General features: G+C 40.2%; 3 protein-coding genes across 4 annotated transcripts; all 3 read left to right on the forward strand.

Moving 5' to 3' along the window:
• The first annotated feature begins 53 nt into the window (after positions 1–53).
• On the forward strand, positions 54–10,819 carry LOC132262587 (uncharacterized). 2 transcript variants are annotated; one of them, XM_059761898.1, is made up of 4 exons: positions 54–368; positions 6,093–6,325; positions 8,131–9,358; positions 10,101–10,819. In XM_059761898.1, exons 2-4 carry the CDS (start codon positions 6,106–6,108, stop codon positions 10,723–10,725), a joined length of 2,073 nt encoding a protein of 690 aa, XP_059617881.1. In that variant the 5' UTR covers positions 54–368; positions 6,093–6,105; the 3' UTR covers positions 10,726–10,819. The 2 variants fall into 2 exon arrangements, with proteins under 2 accessions (XP_059617881.1, XP_059617880.1); XM_059761897.1 differs by having other exon boundaries at positions 54–287.
• Positions 10,820–11,541: 722 nt separating this feature from the next.
• On the forward strand, positions 11,542–13,743 carry LOC132262291 (sodium-coupled monocarboxylate transporter 1-like). Its single transcript, XM_059761515.1, has 2 exons — positions 11,542–12,975; positions 13,035–13,743. Exons 1-2 carry the CDS (start codon positions 11,593–11,595, stop codon positions 13,440–13,442), a joined length of 1,791 nt encoding a protein of 596 aa, XP_059617498.1. The 5' UTR covers positions 11,542–11,592; the 3' UTR covers positions 13,443–13,743.
• Positions 13,744–14,429: 686 nt separating this feature from the next.
• On the forward strand, positions 14,430–17,563 carry LOC132262292 (uncharacterized). The gene is made up of 3 exons (XM_059761516.1): positions 14,430–14,714; positions 16,191–16,314; positions 16,396–17,563. The coding sequence occupies exons 1-3, from the start codon at positions 14,673–14,675 to the stop codon at positions 16,608–16,610; spliced, it is 381 nt and encodes a 126-aa protein (XP_059617499.1). The 5' UTR covers positions 14,430–14,672; the 3' UTR covers positions 16,611–17,563.
• Positions 17,564–18,498: the final 935 nt, after the last annotated feature.

The raw sequence follows: 18,498 nt of genomic DNA on the forward strand, positions 1-18,498 counted from the left end.
TTCACGCGATCCTGCTCTAAAATGTTTGCCGAAGTCATCGCGATCGCGTAGTAGCTTCCCGGACGTCGGCAAGAAAGGTATTGGAGTGATTTAGTGATTAAAGGCATACCGTGTTTGTTTGTTTTCACACCAAAAAGGAGTTAATTGAGGTATCTGACACGCTAACACGGATCATGTGAGAGTTCTTAGCGCTATCGGTCAACGCTGCGAATTGTGACAGTGGAATTATCAGATAGTTTGTATTGAGAGAAAATCCCGAAAGAGTGCAGAAGAAGCTGCCGGAAAAGGTGAGATCATCCGGAATCTGCGCGATCTATACAGCCAACTTGGTCCTCCGCCCAGGTGAAGGGCGCTTGTATTGTGATTGAGTGAGTAAGGGGATTATCCCCAATGAACTTTATAGAAGAAATACCTGAAGATTTGGTATTTGAGATAAGAAGCGCGTCATGCGAAGAGATGGGGCAAAAAGTAAAGGTGAGACGGTGAGGAAAAAGGCACAAAAACCTGTTGAGACCAGTTAGGTATTTAATAATAAGAGCAATAAGAGATATGGGCATGAGGATTGGATTGATACAGAATAGATTTTCTGGGCGCAAACAAGTGTGAAAAATCATAAGGCTGAGATTGCTAATGATGTGGCGCCGTTAGGATTGTACATGATGAGAAATGCGGGAAAAATACTCGAAATATTCCTCAAATGATCATCAAACACGAAGAGGCAGAAAAACAGTCCGCGAGAGTGTCTTTCACTCTTGCAAGACACTCTCATGGGACGTTCTTGCTCCATCGCCCGTGGCGGCATCAGAACATTACCATTAAATCGATTAAACCCATTGAGAGAGGCTTAACAGTTAACCCAATTAATTTCCTTCTAACTCCACAATCTCGCCGCATTCACTCGACACATTTTTCGAGACACAACACTCAAAAAATATCCGCTAAATCGCGATGGAAAATACAATCCACGATGTTCTTTCACAACTTTGCCACTGTTGTTCTCACCTCAATTTTCCTCATTAGTTTTTCATATTAAATAAATTGCTCTTCCGCCACCTTTCCAGACGACCAACAATACATTCTCCAATTGCGTGCATTCCAGTAAATATGCCAAGTAGTTGGACTCTTAGCTCTAAGTCGCCCTAACGAGAGGCTTCCCGAAAAGAATGTTTATTGTTTGCTAAATGGCAAAAACGTAATTATCCGAGTGATAAGTGAGTCTCTCTAAATACCAGTAATTATTATTATGTTCTGGTGTACAGATTTTTTCTTCAGATAGCATTGCGTAAACTTGGAAACTTGTCGTGCAAGTTTGAAGAAGGTTGATATAATTTTATGCACCTGAAATGCATGCTGAAAGTGTAGTTGGGCTCGAAAGTATGCATTGAGGAATCAGTTTCGAAACGGTTTCGTGAAGAGACAGGCGACTGACCAATGATGACGTACCGATAATAAAAATGCGTCATCAAAATTTATTTAATTGCCATTATTTCTGACTCAGGCCAAAGGTACGATGGAAAATTCCGCGAGAATCACAAATTAAGAGCAAAAATTAACTGTTTTTATTCATCGTGACAGATTTTTTGCGATATCAAGTAAAGTTTAATGAAAAAGAGGTCGACAATCATTTTTTATAGTTAGAATCTTCTTATATATCAATGTTTAAAGGCATCAAAGAGTTAACTTTCTGACATTTTCTTGCGATAAAGAATAAATTCTTTTGATGTTGAAGGATGACATTATTGTCTCTCTTTCGTGGGATGTTTCTCTGTTTTCAGCTACCGTTTAATTAATCTTCAAGCCTGGCCAAAGCCCAACTAAATGGAGTTTTGCTCAGTGAGCAAACACATTCCTACAATACCCCTTGTCTGTTTCCTAAGAGTTCCATGCATTATTTATCATTCTCACGAATTGCGGCAGATTTTCCCAATGAAACGCCCCTCCTCGCTAGAAATAACTCTTTTTTAAGGCGAAGAGACTTCTTTTGATAAATATTCATATCTTGCCATTTTGGTGAGGATGTATTGAGAAAATAATTGCTGAAAGAACTTTTTTCCCTCGACTTGAGGTACTTGTCCAAAAAAGTCTTCGCAGCAGAGATTGATTTTGACGCTCTTTCGTGAATAATTCCCAACGGCGCGGTGTTAATTAAAGCCTCTCCACGGTTGTATGGTCAAATATTGAGCGTTCATCAGTATCATTATCTCGGTATTTGAAGTACTCAAGCAAGATGCTTTGAGTACACTTGCGTTGATGGAGGGGACAAATAGATGTATATATTTGCAATTATTATTATATTCTCTTCCCACTCGGATGGCGAATTTTTTGGCACGTTTTCCGCGATGGCTGGACAAATTTATATTAATATCTGTCAAATGCGGATGGAAGACAATAGTGCGCGCCTTGTGAATCATCTCTCAAATATGTCTTTGCGACTATTGGCTCTTCTTCTGGCCGTTTTATCTGCCAACAGTGTCACCATCTGAGAGATTTCTAATGAAAATCGTCACAGAGAGTGTGCGAGAGCGAATCTGCGGTCAGGGTGTCGTACTGAGAAGAAATTGCAGAGTTTCTTTATGCCTGTATTTACAATGGAATGCCTATTAATTTATCTCTTTGAGGTTTGAAAACGGAATTCCGTGGAAAAGTGGTTTCTTTTGTGAGTTCTGCTCAAGAGCATTTCACCTCGAAAAGTGATTCTACACAGGAAAGAAGCTTCTTATCGCTGGCAGTTTGTACAAAAAAAAAGTTGCATTTCAATAAGTTAATGACTCATATTAGCTCTTTTTTACTTGGGATTATCGAAGGAAACAGGAAAGGAGATTATATTGTGTGATTTATCAACACAATAGAGAGAATTCGCCAAAGTCTGGGTTGTTGTGTCCTTCTCAGAAAATTGCGTGGTTGGATTTTTGATACAAAATTTCACAATTTATTGTGTATTTTATTGCAGTCGCAGTTTTGCTCCGGACTGTTAATGCGAATGACTATAGAGTCGATAAAATATTGATAACACTTGTGACCTCGAAAAAAACACACTTGGCTTGCCATATTATTTATTATGCAGAAAATGAGCATTTTTACCCAATATACTGACGATATTTCAAGATGTTTGCGTTGATTGACAATTTTATGATATTTTCTCGTCAACAATTTGACCATATTGGAAAGAAAGAAGAGAGGAGAATGAGAAATTGTTAATGAAAAATTGATGGTTTGCTTGAGTGAATTTTTCCATACGCGCCAACAAAATAGCCACTGGAATTCTCCGTAGTCAAAAAATTTCACTGTACATTGACATTTGCACACTAACGGTTTAATATGACATGAAATTATTGTAATTTATTGAGAAAAGAGAAAAAGGCGCACTTGGTTAATGGCAATTTAGAAGAGTTTCTCATTGAATGCGTAGCTTTATTTTATTGTTGGGTTTTTGCACTCTTCGCTATGTAACAACATGACAGCAAAAGTATTCAAGGTATTTTCCACCAAAAGAATTCCAAAAGGTACTTTTATGATGGCAAAACACTCGCAATTTTATCACTCTATTTTTGCTCAAGTCAATGCAAAACAACTTTGCTTGTCTTTAGATTTTCTTTTTGTTTTCCTTTTTTTCGTGTTGATGGTATGCCAGAGGATTATCCACATATTTATACTATTTTTTTTATTTGCTGTATTTTATTTGCCTTTGCTCCACACTATTTATTTTAGTTTATTCGATGCCAGAAAGGGGACAAAGACACAACAATGTTTCTGTTCGGTTCTTTTATGAATTACATATTCTTCAAACGAAAATATGATTAATTTCTGTGGTTTGAAAGTGTGTTTGTGTGAGAAAATATATAAATGAGAAACAATTTGTAACACTAATATTTTGCTCTGGGATTTTGTCATAAATATTTGAAATATATAAAGTGAATTTTAATTTTGTATAAGTGCAAAACCACACAAAGTCAAGCTTTTTCACTCCATCCGTGAAAACACTACGCATTTCTTTTCACGTACAAAAAGAGGTGGCTTTACAATTTTCTTTTTCACCTACAAAAGAGCCAAGGAAAGAGACAATTAAGGTGTGTTACATAAGGTGAAAAAGAGTCTTTTGTTGGAGTGAAAATGCAGTATTATGATTTTTATTGTTTAGCTTGGTGTGCAATGAATGAAATAATTAATTAATTAAGTATAAAAAGGCCCCTGTTAAATAACACTTGGGCCACGAGTGGATGCTGATGAAATCCATGCGGTGTGGCTGGGAATTTTCAGGGAGCTGCGAATTGCAAATTGAGTGTCATTCGAATGTGTATTAAAATATGCGCTCGAGGGGAATTTTGCCTTGCAAGAAAGTGCGAAGGAAAATGGAAAGTATGGGAGTGATTTTGCTGGCAAAGTGTGTGGTTTCATGGTGGTTGCAAATAGTCACCAAGCCACGATCACATCCGATAGCGACATGATCAGATGTATCACGTAAGATGTAAAGGAGTATTGAATAAAATTGAAAGTTTATGTGCGTTAGAAAATTGTGGCTGCGCTGCTAATTTTGCAGTTGCAGGATTATAATAATAAAGTGTTGTATAAAAAGTGGATTGGCAAAAACCACAGGAAAAAGCGAAAGCACAACAGAAGTGGGATTAATTAAGAATGCAATAATTTAGAAAATGCCCCATGTTGACATTTACAGTGAAGATATTGAGAGTGTGGTATGAAAAATAGACATAATTAAAATTATTTGCAGATCACTTAAAGTGTCACACGGCGAAAATGTATTTCATGTCCCAGATTTCAATTTCTCAACTCAATTGGAATTTTATATGAAGTGAGATTGTTTATATGGAACGTGTGGTGACTTTTTTTTCGATCACATGTCGCGCGCTTCGGGTCTAAATTAAAGATTTTAAAATCAAATGATTGGCAAGATTGAAAACGAAAGTAAGACGGGTGGATTTTTTGCTTTAATAACTCTCTCATTTTTATTAATTGAATATTCATTTGAGTGGTTTGAGAGTGGTTTGCATTGGGAGTCAAAGGCACCAGTAGAAGAAAGAGAGAGAAAAAATCCATTTGGCAGAGTGGCAAAATGTAACACGACACGGTCTCTTTTTGCCATGAACAGTGAAGATGCCATACGGTGTGGATTATATAGAAGTTGACCACTGTCGATCATGTCACTCTATCTTGCCAAATGGAGGTAAATTGCTGAAAAGAGCTCCTCAATTGCCAACTGTTGAATTTTTCCCTGGAACATCGCATGATCTTCTTGTCTGAGAGGTTTACGATGAGGAGAGAAGAAAGAAGAAATTTCAAGACCGGAAATTCTGACGTGTTTCCAACATCTTTTTGCTATGCTTTTAATCTTCGTTCTATATGCTATTAATTCTCAGCATGTTTTTACGCATAGACATAAGCAAAAAGTGATAGTTAGGAAAACATACACACTCCAGTTTTTTTGCGACAAAATATTTTTAAGCAAGAAATATACTTTGTTGTTTATTCAACTTTGTCGCTCTTCGTATGTGAGTTTTTTTTTTGAGAAAAGAGGATTTGCATAATGAGTGATAATATCTCTTTGGCTCTTTTTCTGCCACAAGACGATGATCCTCAGGAAGCTTGAGAGTGAGTTTTGGAAGATGTAATTGTTGTCTTGTCCACAAAAAATGTTGATCTTGAGAAATTTCTCGCAATAAAGCACGCTTTCGTGGAAATATTTGAGGTGCGAGAAAAGGTAGGAAAGGCAGTGAGTGTCAATAGGATTTCGCATGTGCCCCTGAGTTTTTAGTGTAAAATGTGAGCAATGGAGAAGTAATAGCAATAAAAGTGATGTGAGATTACCCGCGAGCGGGGAAGAAAGATGAGGCAAAAGAAATAGAAAATACACTTTCGCTTTTTTTCCACCTTCCATCTTGAGGTGCAATTTTTTCTCACTCTAAATCGCACAGTGATGATCATTTGAATCGCGCGAGGGAGAATGAAATTGAATTTAGAGGTGTGCTCGCAAAGTGAGTCATAATTCATGTGTGAAGTGACCCTGAAACAGAATTCCCAAAATTACACCTTTTGAGAGCATTGTCTCATACAGTGGCGTTTTCATCGGCTCTTTCTAGGTTGAGCGGGACAATGAGATGGTTCAGGAAATCCTCCTCGAGTGAAACACCGCGTCTGCTGAGTCTGTCGCCGCTGAGGAATAGAGATCATGCATCGGGTTCCGTGGCGAATGAAAGTGATGGAATTGAGACGACAAAAATCAAGCGTCTGACATCGGCTGAATGTTGTTCAGCAACAGAATCACCTCACGCTGGTGCAGTGATCAGCGATGGCACAAGGAAGTCACGAATCGGTGAGTCTCTTGTGTTTCTCCACAGTCAACTCCTCCCTATTTATTGCTGATGCTGGTGATGGTGTGAGCCTGAAGATCGGGTTCTTTTTTGTGTATACATTGATCACTGCGAAACGAGAAATCTTTTGTTGATCCTCACCAAGTGTATGATCAAGAAAGATGATCTCACGTGTTTTTCCGCACACATCTCACATTTTCACTATAAACTCACCTATCGAGCATAGCAGCAACTTTCCTTCCACACACTAAATACCTCACTATTTGTCGCTTGATCCCTCCTCTGATCACGTACTTTGTGGCTTTTTTATGCAATTCACCCATGTATGAGCGTCGTACTAATTCCTGTTTCACTATAATTGGCACAATTACACGTCCATATCGGGTGAAGAGTGTGGGGCAAAGGCGGGTAAATTGCAGGTGAGGAAACATCCTCCGATTTCACCTAATCACAATCATTTTTTCTCGATCATCTCTTCTATTGATCTTTTTGCCATCGCGCGTCGTCTTGCGCTTCCAAAGACAAAATGGGTGTCTGATGGCGGCACATTAAATAACAATCAGAGTGAAATATCTCTCAAAAATTCAACATATTGATTGAAGAAAAGACATAAAGAGTGGAAAGAGAGAGAAAAAGCGAGTCTCAGGCAATTATTTATAGTATCTGAAATTGAATTGAGATGAAATTTGGAATGATCGCAATTTGACCGATGAAAAATCAAGCAATAAGTGAGATAATCAATCACTCTTCATGGTTGATCTTATAAAGAACTCTCTTCACACTCTGGATTTTGTGTGTGTTTAATTGAAGAAAAGCCTCGTTGAACCAGTTCATATCTGAGACACAATTGAGGTGAGATGTTGTAAGACAATACCCATTAAAAGGTGAGATGAAAAGTTGTATCGTAGATGGAGATGAGGCGGGAAAATGGGAGATTACTCACGTTGAGTCATTACTTTCAATTACAAATTGATACAATTAAGAAAAGATGGTGAAATGAGAGATGGATGTTAGTTTTTTCTCCATCCATTCGCTCATCCTTTAGAGTAACTCCCATTATACAATAACACGATGGTAATTGTTTGTTGTATTGAGTGCGAGTACAATGACACCCGGTGATGGGTTGAAGAGAGATGAAATGGGAGGAAAATGTGGTACATGTTGTAAAAAGTGGAAGAAGAGAAGAATTGTAGTTTTTATATAAACATTGAAGGTGGTATTCAAACAGTGAGAGATAATATATCAATGCGCGAGGGCAAGAACTTGACAGTTACAGAGAAAGAGAGAGCGAGCGAGCGAGACAATTTTTCTAAATAAAATTCCCTTGACTCCAGGTGAAGATCAATGAGTGTATAACAAAAGTCAGGAGATCGATCGCAATCCTGTTTTCTTCCATACCGAGATGATGCTCTGTTGAATATGTGATTTTATAAAACACCTGTTATAGTCGATCGATGTGATCTTCAGCGTGCACATTGAGATGCAGTTCATATATGTTTTTACTTTTTAAGCTTCCACTCTGCTTCACTTCCTCCTCCTGATGGGCTCATTAACATTTTTGCTTTGTTTACGGACCATTTCTGGATTGAATTTGTGCGGTAGAACAGATCGGACGGGTTTATGTCTATCTATTTTCTAACACAGTTTCACAAGTAACATTTTCTCACCTTATTTCACTATTCGCACACATTTTATGCTGTACATTTCCAAATTGCATGCTCCGCGTTTGCGGAGCTCGATGTATAGCGAGAAGACGAGGGTATTTAGCAACACATGACTAATATATGTAATGATGTTAAACTTGTAGATCTCCTCACGTCGTCCACGAGCAAGTCCGCGTCGAATAATTATAGTGTGCAAGAGCAGAAGATTGTGGAAACGACGTCAAATGGGCGCCTCATGGGACGCTTTATATCGCCGAATAGACTGAAAAATAAGCAAAACAAGAGGAATGATATGACATTCAGGGAGAAGAGGAATCCACTGCCATCCACACGCTTGTCATGCTACACTCCGTCGAATCACTGCAAGTCTATTGATGACTTCATACTCCTCAATGTGGATGATTCAGTATCCACGTCGTCGGGCAGTGAGTATTCCGGTGAAATGAGCGCTATCATTGGATCGTACAGGGCGGGCGATAAGGACAATGCCCCGAATTCTCGTCATCACCCACTAACGGTGGTGAGACGATCGCAATTTGCGAGCAAGAGCATCAAATCAAAGTCCACGGAGAACATCTTCGATGACACACCGTCAGAAGAAGTGGCAAATGGCACGGAGAGTTTGAGCGTCAAAGTGAGAAGTGTACAAGATAAGGCACAGAAAATGTTTACACGCTTTTATCCAAATAGAATGGTGCATGACGATGAGGCGGAAAATGCTCACCAGAGGAGTTTAAGTCATGGGCATTTGCCGGAAATTGACGAATTCCTCTGCTACCAAGCGCTCAATACAGACTCCATCAATGCCTTTGGTGATCGGAAGAGTGTGGCGGATCAGGAGGATTGCGATTCGGGCATCCTGGTGAATGAGCTCACGGGACAGTCGTCCATTAGCAGTGAAGTCGAGGAGACGCTCAGTGGACCACCAAAACTGCCTGTTCGTATGACATCGGAGGAGAAGAGACACTTTAAGTACGTGAAACTCGAGGTCTCGAACGGTGCCAATGGCTTTGGTATTCTCATCTCACAAATTTCGCCGGAGACTCCCACGAAGATCAACAGGTACCGCGTGAGACATATCTTGAGAGGAAGTGCGGCGGACAGAGATGAGAATCTACGCGTTGGCGATGAACTGATCAACATTTCGGGCTACAGACTGCACAATATGTCCTTCAATCAGGTCCAGGAACTTCTCGATTCGCCATTCCGGCGCTCCGCAAGAGATGTCCACATTGATCTTGTGATTTGTCGCCATGAGACAAGTGACAGAGATGCACGGAAAAAGGGTGTCACGAGTGGGAGGAAGATTTCACTAGACTCGCATCTCGATGATAGAAACTATACTGATGATTACACCTCGAGAGCCATCAGGTGAGTTTTGGTTATTTTTCACATTTCTCTGCGTGTCTTTTGTGGGGATCTTTTGTCACGCCTTATCTTATTTACTTTTGAGCTTATGGTTGGTGTTTAATTGAATATTAAGCATCTCCAAGAGTCGTAAATCAATATGAATGAGTTAACACTGAGAACGGGTTAATGTGACATTTCGGGATGTATTTTTTAACATTTCTGTTTGAATTGAGAAAAATTCAAGATCGGTCGATCTAGCGTTAAGTGACGCGTGTGGGTAAATGCGAGCTATTCTTAATGCAAAAATCAACATATTTTCATTGGAGCTCGGTTGCGATGTAGACAATAAAAGACGGTTATCTTTACTGCACGCCTGAAGATTAAGTGATGACTTTTTTCCGTATAATATTTCGATGATCTTGATTTTTGGAAATGTATTTAGCGGAAGAATAGTCCAACGTAAATGGCTTTTGAAAGTGATATTTTGATTTTGTAAAATGGCCTTGGATCGTTTTGATGAAATTCCACAGCATATTCATAATTCGTCCAATGATTTTCTGCAGGAACTCGCGTGCTCTTTATGCACACTAATTAAAAATTCTTCGATTAGCATTCTATTGATTGCGTGCGATTGGGGGCTTCTTTTGCACATTAGCGGAAGATAGAAATGGCACGAATTCCCCAGAGGAGATCACACAGTTCATGGGTGAAGATGGAAGTTTTTTTTTCTGCAGTGAAATAATGTGTTGGCATATCTTTGCAGAATTGATGGTCTGGCACATTTGCATGTGAACAAGAGTACCCCAATGAAGCGGCGCGCTCAGCAGTTTCAGAAGAATGTGACACCATATTCGAGTATGTCGTCAAATCGGGTCATCCGACGATCGCTGAGTGGTCAGACAGGTCAGGTGGAAGTGGCGTCTCCCGAAGCGGCATCCGCAGAGGTCACTGTCCAGAGGAGTTGTCTCGCGAAAAGTGCCATGAACTTGTGCGACGACCAGGAGGAGGAGACTGGCCAGAGTGCAACGCTGCCCACGTCGAGCAATAACTTTTGCACGCTGCCGCGGCGTCCTCGATCGGGCGTGCTGTCCTTCCACACTGTGTCATTCGAGAAGGGCCCGGGAAAGAAGTCACTGGGCTTCACGATTGTCGGCGGATCGGACAGTCCGAAGGGGAAGTTGGGCATTTTCGTTAAAAGCATCCTACCGATGGGTCAAGCGATAGATAGTGGTGAAATTAAAGTTCACGATGAAATTCTGGCCGTGAATGGACAAGTTTGTCATGATCTATCGCACGAGGACGCCGTGAAGATGTTCAAAAGTGTGAAGAAGGGTGCAATCGTTCTCAACATTTGTAGGCGCAATAAAATTACCAAAGACCAAAGTTGATGACCGCGAGATGTGGATTCCCTTCTGGAATTTATCTCTGCCACTCGGGATGTGAATTGTAGGGGAAATTCAATAAAATAGATTACGAAAAATACTCAATTATTATATTGAAATATTAACATGAGTGGGCAGTGAAAGTGTGTGTGACTGAGGAATGTTAGGAATGTGCGTGACAATCTTCGCAATTTATGCTTCAGCGTTTGATGGCTCCGTATTGGGAATTTGGAGAGTACTGTAGAGGAGGGCTTTGTGGATTTCATGAAAAGTGAGAAATGTTGCAGATGAAAGGGAATTTAGATCGTTGATCGTTCTTGCGTCATACTTTCCCGTGAAACATTACCAGCTTCACAGAAACTATTCATGATAGCTCTTGTTGTATTTAGAGTGATTTATTGAATAATTTACTCGTCAGCCGAATGCACTTAAGCCTGGCTTATTGAAAAATTACACAAATGATAAGGAAATTTCGTGATCTTGAGGAGGGGAAATAATAAGTGGAAAAGACGTAGGTGAAAACGAAGATTTACAATCCACACAGATACCACATTGTTCTGATGCGGCATCCTCGAGCGTGGTGATGAAATGAAACAGTTTTTTTTACATAGTCAAAAATAGAAATGTGTAAAAATTTACAAATCATAAAGGATTTGATAGATGATTTGCAGAAAAAGCTCTCATAAGTTCACCATAAATTGTCTTAAATCAACAGACTCGAGGGTTGGATTATTATTTACAAGATAAAATCCGCAGTAATTTTACTCTTTCTCATGAGCATCTCCATTCACGGAAGGCACAGTTTAATTCAGTCGTGTGGCATCAGTGAGTGAGAAGAGGTTTAGGCAGCTCGAATCTGGACATCATCTGATAATGGGGGAATTTTCCACGGAACAGAATTTTCTCGCGAGTGTCTCTAAGCAAGAAGGAGTGGTGTTTAGCGAGGAAGGAGTTCTCAGGTTCACCTTTTGGGATTATGGCTTATTCGTAGCAATGCTGGGAGTTTCAGCACTGATCGGTGTGTATTTTGGCTTTATCACAAAGAAGAAGCAGGACAACACTGAAGAGTACCTTCTGGGTGGGAAGAAAATGAGTATCTTCCCAGTGTCCTGTTCCTTGATTGCTAGTCACATCTCAGGATCCACAATGTTGGGTGTTCCTACGCAAATTTACGCCTACGGGACACAATACTGGATGTTTGTGATATGTGCGACGCTGACTCTCCTGTCCATTGTCTACATTTTCCTTCCAACATTTTATGATCTCCAAATGACGTCGTGCTTTTTATATCTGGAGAAGAGATTCGATCGTCGCGTGAGACTTGTGGCCAGCTCCATGTTCGCCGTGAGTGTGATGCTCTTCGTTCCAGTCATAATCTATGTTCCTGCTCTGGCCTTTAATCAAGTGACAGGGATAAATGTTCACCTCGTCACGCCAATCATCTGTGCGATATGCATTTTCTACACCACTGTCGGAGGACTCAAGGCTGTAGTGTACACGGATGCTCTGCAATTCATGATGATAGTTGGCGCTACACTGATGGTGATGTTCCTGGGCGTGGGAATCACTGGAGGATTTTCTGGAGTGTGGGAGGCTGCTGAGCGGGGCGGTAGACTTATCTTCTTCAACATGGACCCAAATCCGCGACTCGGCAGCTCCTTTTGGTCTGTATCACTGGGTCTCTCAATAATCTGGATATCGCTCTTGGGAGTGACTCAAAGCAGTGTCCAGCGATTTCTCTCAGTTCCCGACATGAAAAGTGCTCGCAAAAGTGTGTGGATCTTTACGCTGGGACTGATTTTCATCAAATCATGCTGCATTTTTGTCGGCCTCATCATTTATGCCAAGTACGAGACCTGTGATCCATATTCAATGGGTGTCGTGGCGAAGCTCGATCAAATCCTCCCGTATTTCATAATGGATGTGGGAGCAAAGATTCCCGGATTGCCTGGAATATTCATTGCGGGCATTTTCTCAGCAGCTCTCTCCTCAATGTCCAGTTCACTGAACACCTTGGCTGGGACAATCTATGAGGACTTCCTGCGACATCGCTTCCCGAAAGCATCTGAGAAACAGGCCAGTTCAACAATGAAGATTATCGTTGTGATCTTGGGAGTGATTCAGCTGGCGTGTGTCTTCGTTGTGGAACGCATGGGAACAATTTTCTACCTCACACTGGCAATCAATGGCATAACTGCCGGCGCACTTCTGGGCATCTTCTCGATGGGAATGTTACTAAGAAAGGCAAACACAAAGGTGAGAGAGACCAGAAACTGGTAATTCGAGCAAAGATGACTGATAAGATTCTTTTACAGGGCGTTGTTCTGGGCACGATTCTCTCCACGGTAGTTGTCTCCACGATCATGATAGGAGCTCAATTCGCCCAGAGACCGTCTCCTTTGCCTCTGCGCGTGGACGGATGTGAGGGAGTTAATTCAACTATTCCTTCCACTGATCAAACCATCGCCGAGGAAGATGACATGCACTGGATATTCCTGATAAGCCCAATGTACTACTCTCTAATAGGATTTCTTATCATCCTCTTCGTGGGTTATCCAGTAAGTCTCCTCACGGGAGGCTGTGATCTGCCTGACGAGCGACTCTTGTGTCACTTTGTGCGGAGCAGAGAGTTTAAGGAGCGGCAGAGCAGAAAGGAAGAGGAGGCGAAGTATGCTAAAATCGATCAAACCCTAAAGGATCTCGAGGCGAATGGCAAAATATAGCTAATCTGATTATTATTATAAATTTGTGGCTGGACTACAGAAGCAATTTAATATGTGAATGGAATGATAAAGCGAGTGTGTGCCGTCGAAAACTCAGACGATTTGTCGCACTAATTGCTATTGTCGTGGCTTGAGGAGTGCCAAATCCGACTCATGATATCACTTTATCAGTATTTCTCGCTTGTCTCGCATCGAATACAGAGAAGACACATTTTCGCGGAATCTGGAAGACTACAAAATTAATGATGTGGCGACCAATGAATGTTTCTAGGCAATAGAACATGTTTTAAAATAAAATGATGACGAAAGTGTCGAGAGAATTTAAATATATGCCATCATCGAGTGACACACTGTGCCGAGTCTCCTAGAGTGTGATGTATTTGTGAGAGAATGTCCTATGTTAAATATTTGTTTATTACAGCATTTTTATATTTTCAACTGACGAGGGTCATCGCAATTTAATATTCTTTTGATTATGTCACGATAGACTCATTCAATACGCATACATGCGTTCTTTGGCGTTCAAGGTGCAGTGAGTCACACAAATACTGTACTGCAATTCGTTTCACAATATTTTATTATCATATATATTGAGAAATTCTGTCAGTTTCTTGATTTTTTTTACTTCCATATTATTACTTTATTTTATTTATTTTTAATGTGACGGAAGTTTAATCAAATTATTTATCTGTACAACTAACTTGAACCTTGTTGCCTTGTATAGAAAAAACTCACACAATCGTTTTCTACCTCGATCTAACTCTCATTTGTGTATGTTTCGAACGTACAGGGTGATGATAGCCACCTCTGTTCAATTAAATTTCCATCAATTGAAGAATCATGCATTCTCATGGCGTTAGGGCAAGTCCCTGCCACTGTGCTGACATAACAGATTGTCCTCCTTCCCTGTGCGGAAGCTGGAAAACTTGTGAGTCATCTTGTATGTCTCCTATAGAAACACCATCTCATATACTTATTCCGCCTATTTCTATATCCCATCACTCTTCATATTGTGTTTCACATGTAAAGAAGTGCCTCAGAAGCGCGGTTCTCGAGGCTCTTTAGTGTGCCGGCGTGACGTCAGTCTTTGGCCAAAAGTGAAAGAGTGAAGACGGATTTTTCCAAGCTCTCCACGCCACCTTGTTGCACTTCAAATCGCGGCTTTTATCTGCAAACTTCTTTCTCAGAGTTTTTTGTGAGACGTGAAGAAGTAGAGTGTTATCAGTGAAAATGGCCTTTAATCGTATATCGCTGATTAAATTGCTGGAATTGGTAAATATGCTACTTATTAGGAATTTGTTCAATGTCTTCACTCACCCAAACGCTCAATGTGTGGGACTTTTGGCATGGAAATTCGACGTGAAAAATACATGATTACTTTAGAATTTTATTGAGTCGTCGTGTAACGTGATGATAAAGTCTCTGAATTGTACCATTTGGAATGGAAACGCTGTGTGAAAGTGAGAGAAGAAGAGCCAAATGGTGCCAGCCAAACAAAAGAGGTGACGCCGCGACAGGAAGATGTTCACAAGAGAGGGGAAGGCAATTGCGTATTAGGATTTGAATTGGATTTACCAAGGGATTTATAGTAAAGAGTGTCTCCGCATAAATCGCAATTCATTTCGCCTGCATTTATTCACAATTTCAGTAATTTATTTACTCTTTTTCACTTAAAATTGCACTCTTTCACTCATTTTCTGTAGTGAGATAATTTGTGTGCTCTCTTGCAAATTAATGTTGAGGGGAAAATGCCACGCCTGGTGATTTCGTATTAAAAGAGCGTGAGCCACAAAGAAAAAGAAAGAAAGAAGACAACAGAGGAGTAATGTTGTGGGCTTTTTCATTTGAAGAATATACACAAAGTATATAAAGATACAGATTTTACGATTGTTTCCCTCTAACAGTGTCGTTTTTATTTACTCAATAGAGACACTCACCCGTGTTTAGATCATATAGCAAATATTCTAATCAATTCGCATGAGGCGATGAAGGAAGGAAAAAAAAACAGTGTGTGAAAAGAGACTTTTCTTCTCGAAGGAGACGAAATAAAATTAAATAAGATCGTGATTATTTATGGTGAGATTAAGGTCAACATTTAATGCACATGTTTGTAGCGAATAATAAATCACTGCAAATTCACATCGTAAAGAATGGGATGATCTCATATTTCTGGCGAGGCGATAAATTTCTTCATATTCTCTGGGTTAAATTATTATTAGGCGGATATTTTCTAGATATTTAAAGCACACATTTGCGCTCTTATCAAAGACTCGGTTTGAAAATTGCAATGGCACGTTATCTTGCGACATTACATTCGATTAGCCAATATCGGCAATAAATATGCAAATTGCTAGGCGACGAAGCGGTGCGATGATTGCGAGGTGATTGAAATGAGTGAGGAGAGCAACTAATTTATTTTAGGCTGAACTTGCATGATTCATTTTCCGGTTTCAATCACTTGCCATTTAATATTACTTGTTCTCCTCCTGTTTGTTGATTTTACGAGCTAAATGAGTGTTGAAAAAGTGGCTCGGAATGGGAACAGCAACCGTGAGAAGATCGAAATTCCATTCACGAATTGCCCTTGAGGTTACAAATCTCAATGAAACGCGTCTTTCCTGCCGAATGTCTCCATGTGTGGTGAAAGGAAGAGAGAGAGAGAGAGAGAAAGAGAGAGAAAGAGGGAGAAAGAACTGAGAAATGGCGGAAATTGTGAGGATTTTCATGGGATTCTCTTGTGCTGTTTAGGTTCTTGCAGTCACATGCTTGGTGCTGCACTACCACAGCTTGGGTGAGACTGACATCATCACGATCATCTTGACATCGGGCACTTTCCTGGGCTTCAGCATCATCCTCCTTGGTCTGTTTGTCTGTAAGTATCTCTTCGAGGGATTCAAATTAATTGGGAATGACAATTTTCCTCATCAATTTGTCTTCTCTCACATCACTCTAGGTTACTTGATTAACTCTCCAGTCCATAAGAGGCACGACATCTACTACAGCTTGGTGGGCTGCGCGCTCTTCATTGCGGCTGGCGCTCTGATCATCCAAGAGTGGGAGAATGCTTGGAAGTCGGACAGGAGGAAAATCGCCCTCACGAAGGGCGGCCTCTCCATTGTGAATGGAGCAATTTTCCTCTTCGACATCTTCTTCGTGTTCAAGAGTTAAAAAGCTCTTCCTTTGGCAACATGAGTGTCTTATCCGAGAGCGAAAGGAGAAGAAGGGCGCTCTAGATTTACCAGGAAAGACATCTTCTGAGATTATAATTTAACACTCTATCTGTTAAGCTGTTTATTCACGTATGACAAGGAGATGGAAAGCTCTGTTTTTTTCGAGTATGTACTTGTCGTAAATCTTTAATCATTCCTCCTTGGCTTTTGCTGTAATGCCATGTTAAAGTGAGTGTAAGAAGCTTCTTCCTCCTTGTTTGAATTTTAATATCTCTTCTGTTGATCTTGTGCGAAGCGGAGGAAGTTTGTGTTTATGTTCAACTCTGTAGTAAGCTCATTATGAGAAAGTAATTTTCTTCTTCAGACAAAGCAATTTTGCTCCTTCTATTTTTAACATCACACTTTACCAAAGTATGCAAATCAAATTGGTTTTAACAATGCTCTTCCTCGACATGTCTTCTCAATTGGAGCTGAGAGTGAAACTGTAAGGCGACCTTTTCTGCAGCATTGATAAGAGGAGGCGAAAATCATGAATAATTTAGCTATAGGCTGAATAATTAATTATCACACACATTTATAAATATTTATAGACGGTGTATTTGCTGTTTTTGTCCTCCAAACTCATGGATCGTCTTCTCAAGTCCACGAAACATAAAATCGATAATTTATTTTTGATGATGAACAGGATGTCACAGAGTGGCGAAAACCAGTGCCCGAAATGTGCCTCAGAGGCAGAATTTAATAAAGTTCAAAAGCTCTCCTTTATCGAGAGGCCAAAACAGAAACTATTTTTGTACCCATACAGAAAATATTTATAGATATTCATATTTACATTGTGTACAATTTATCTATACAAGCATTTCTCCCCCATGAGAATCAATGTTAATTCGTGTAAGAATCTTTCTAACAAGAATACTTTTACTGTAGTAATAAAGCGAGGTAATTGCTAAACGAGCTGTTTCCATTCAGTCCACGAGTCGAGTGGGAATTAATGTGATTTGGATATTGTTTTCAAATCCACCCGCTGCACAAATGGGGGGCGGCCAATTGAAAGGGGTTGGAAAATAAATGAAAGATGAAATCTCATGATGAGGGCCGCGTCGGCCGCCCACGCGGGCTGTGGAGGGTATATTTAAATCACTGGTGTGTCTCATTCGATCCTCTGTCGCTTTTTTCCGTCCAGTCATAAATTACGAGAATGACGGGAGCAAAACACACCTTGTTCAGTCAAACATTGAGTGAGTTTGCTTGGGGTGGGAAATTACATAGGGTGGTTCGAAAATCAGATTGTCCAAATTAGAGGATTTAGTGCCGAATGAAATCTGTAATCTCGCAGTCAACAACAATAGATGGAAAAATCTCTATGATGTAGCGAAAAACGCCTTCAATCGTTAATCACTCCCAATTTGAATGTCTTTCATCTCTAAACTCTATTGGTTAATGAGACGTGGGAAGCGGAAGTGAAGCTGTTTTGGTAGATTTCAAAGCGACATCAAATTTCATTATGTATTTTTCTCGCACTGCCAACTTTGTGTGTTCCATTGAAATAGAGTGTGAAGGTAAAATCACATCATCGCTTTGATCTATTCAAAAATATTTCTGGTGCCTCTCGAATATCACAAATATCATTGAAAGTATTTTCTTCAAAAAATTTTGAAAATAGGTATATGCATAATCTTGAGCAGCACTGTGCTCCGGCACTGTAAATGGAATCTGAGAATTCGGGCCGTAAAACTTCCGTAAGCGTAATAAAGCATACCTTTGAAAGTGTACGCCTTTTGCTGGCAGTCACTTGAGTAGTCTCCGCTCTACCCTGTAATAATATCGGGGGTGGTTCTGACGTTATTAACGTGACATCGCGAGGGGGTGTGAGGTGCGTGAGGTTG

The sequence above is a fragment of the Phlebotomus argentipes genome, unplaced genomic scaffold (assembly GCF_947086385.1).
Source record: "Phlebotomus argentipes unplaced genomic scaffold, Phlebotomus argentipes genome assembly contig_15, whole genome shotgun sequence".
Taxonomy (NCBI): domain Eukaryota; kingdom Metazoa; phylum Arthropoda; class Insecta; order Diptera; family Psychodidae; genus Phlebotomus; species Phlebotomus argentipes.

Excerpts from the sequence above, each read along its gene's own strand:
- LOC132262291 (XM_059761515.1), top strand. The coding sequence starts at position 11,593 with ATGGGGGAATTTTCCACGGAACAGAATTTTCTCGCGAGTGTCTCTAAG. Across the intron at positions 12,976-13,034 it reads TAAGAAAGGCAAACACAAAG|GGCGTTGTTCTGGGCACGAT; the intron begins GTGAGAGAGACC and ends ATTCTTTTACAG.
- LOC132262587 (XM_059761898.1), top strand. The coding sequence starts at position 6,106 with ATGAGATGGTTCAGGAAATCCTCCTCGAGTGAAACACCGCGTCTGCTG. Across the intron at positions 6,326-8,130 it reads CACAAGGAAGTCACGAATCG|ATCTCCTCACGTCGTCCACG; the intron begins GTGAGTCTCTTG and ends TTAAACTTGTAG. Across the intron at positions 9,359-10,100 it reads TACACCTCGAGAGCCATCAG|AATTGATGGTCTGGCACATT; the intron begins GTGAGTTTTGGT and ends ATATCTTTGCAG.
- LOC132262292 (XM_059761516.1), top strand. The coding sequence starts at position 14,673 with ATGGCCTTTAATCGTATATCGCTGATTAAATTGCTGGAATTG. Across the intron at positions 14,715-16,190 it reads TGATTAAATTGCTGGAATTG|GTTCTTGCAGTCACATGCTT; the intron begins GTAAATATGCTA and ends TGTGCTGTTTAG. Across the intron at positions 16,315-16,395 it reads CCTCCTTGGTCTGTTTGTCT|GTTACTTGATTAACTCTCCA; the intron begins GTAAGTATCTCT and ends ACATCACTCTAG.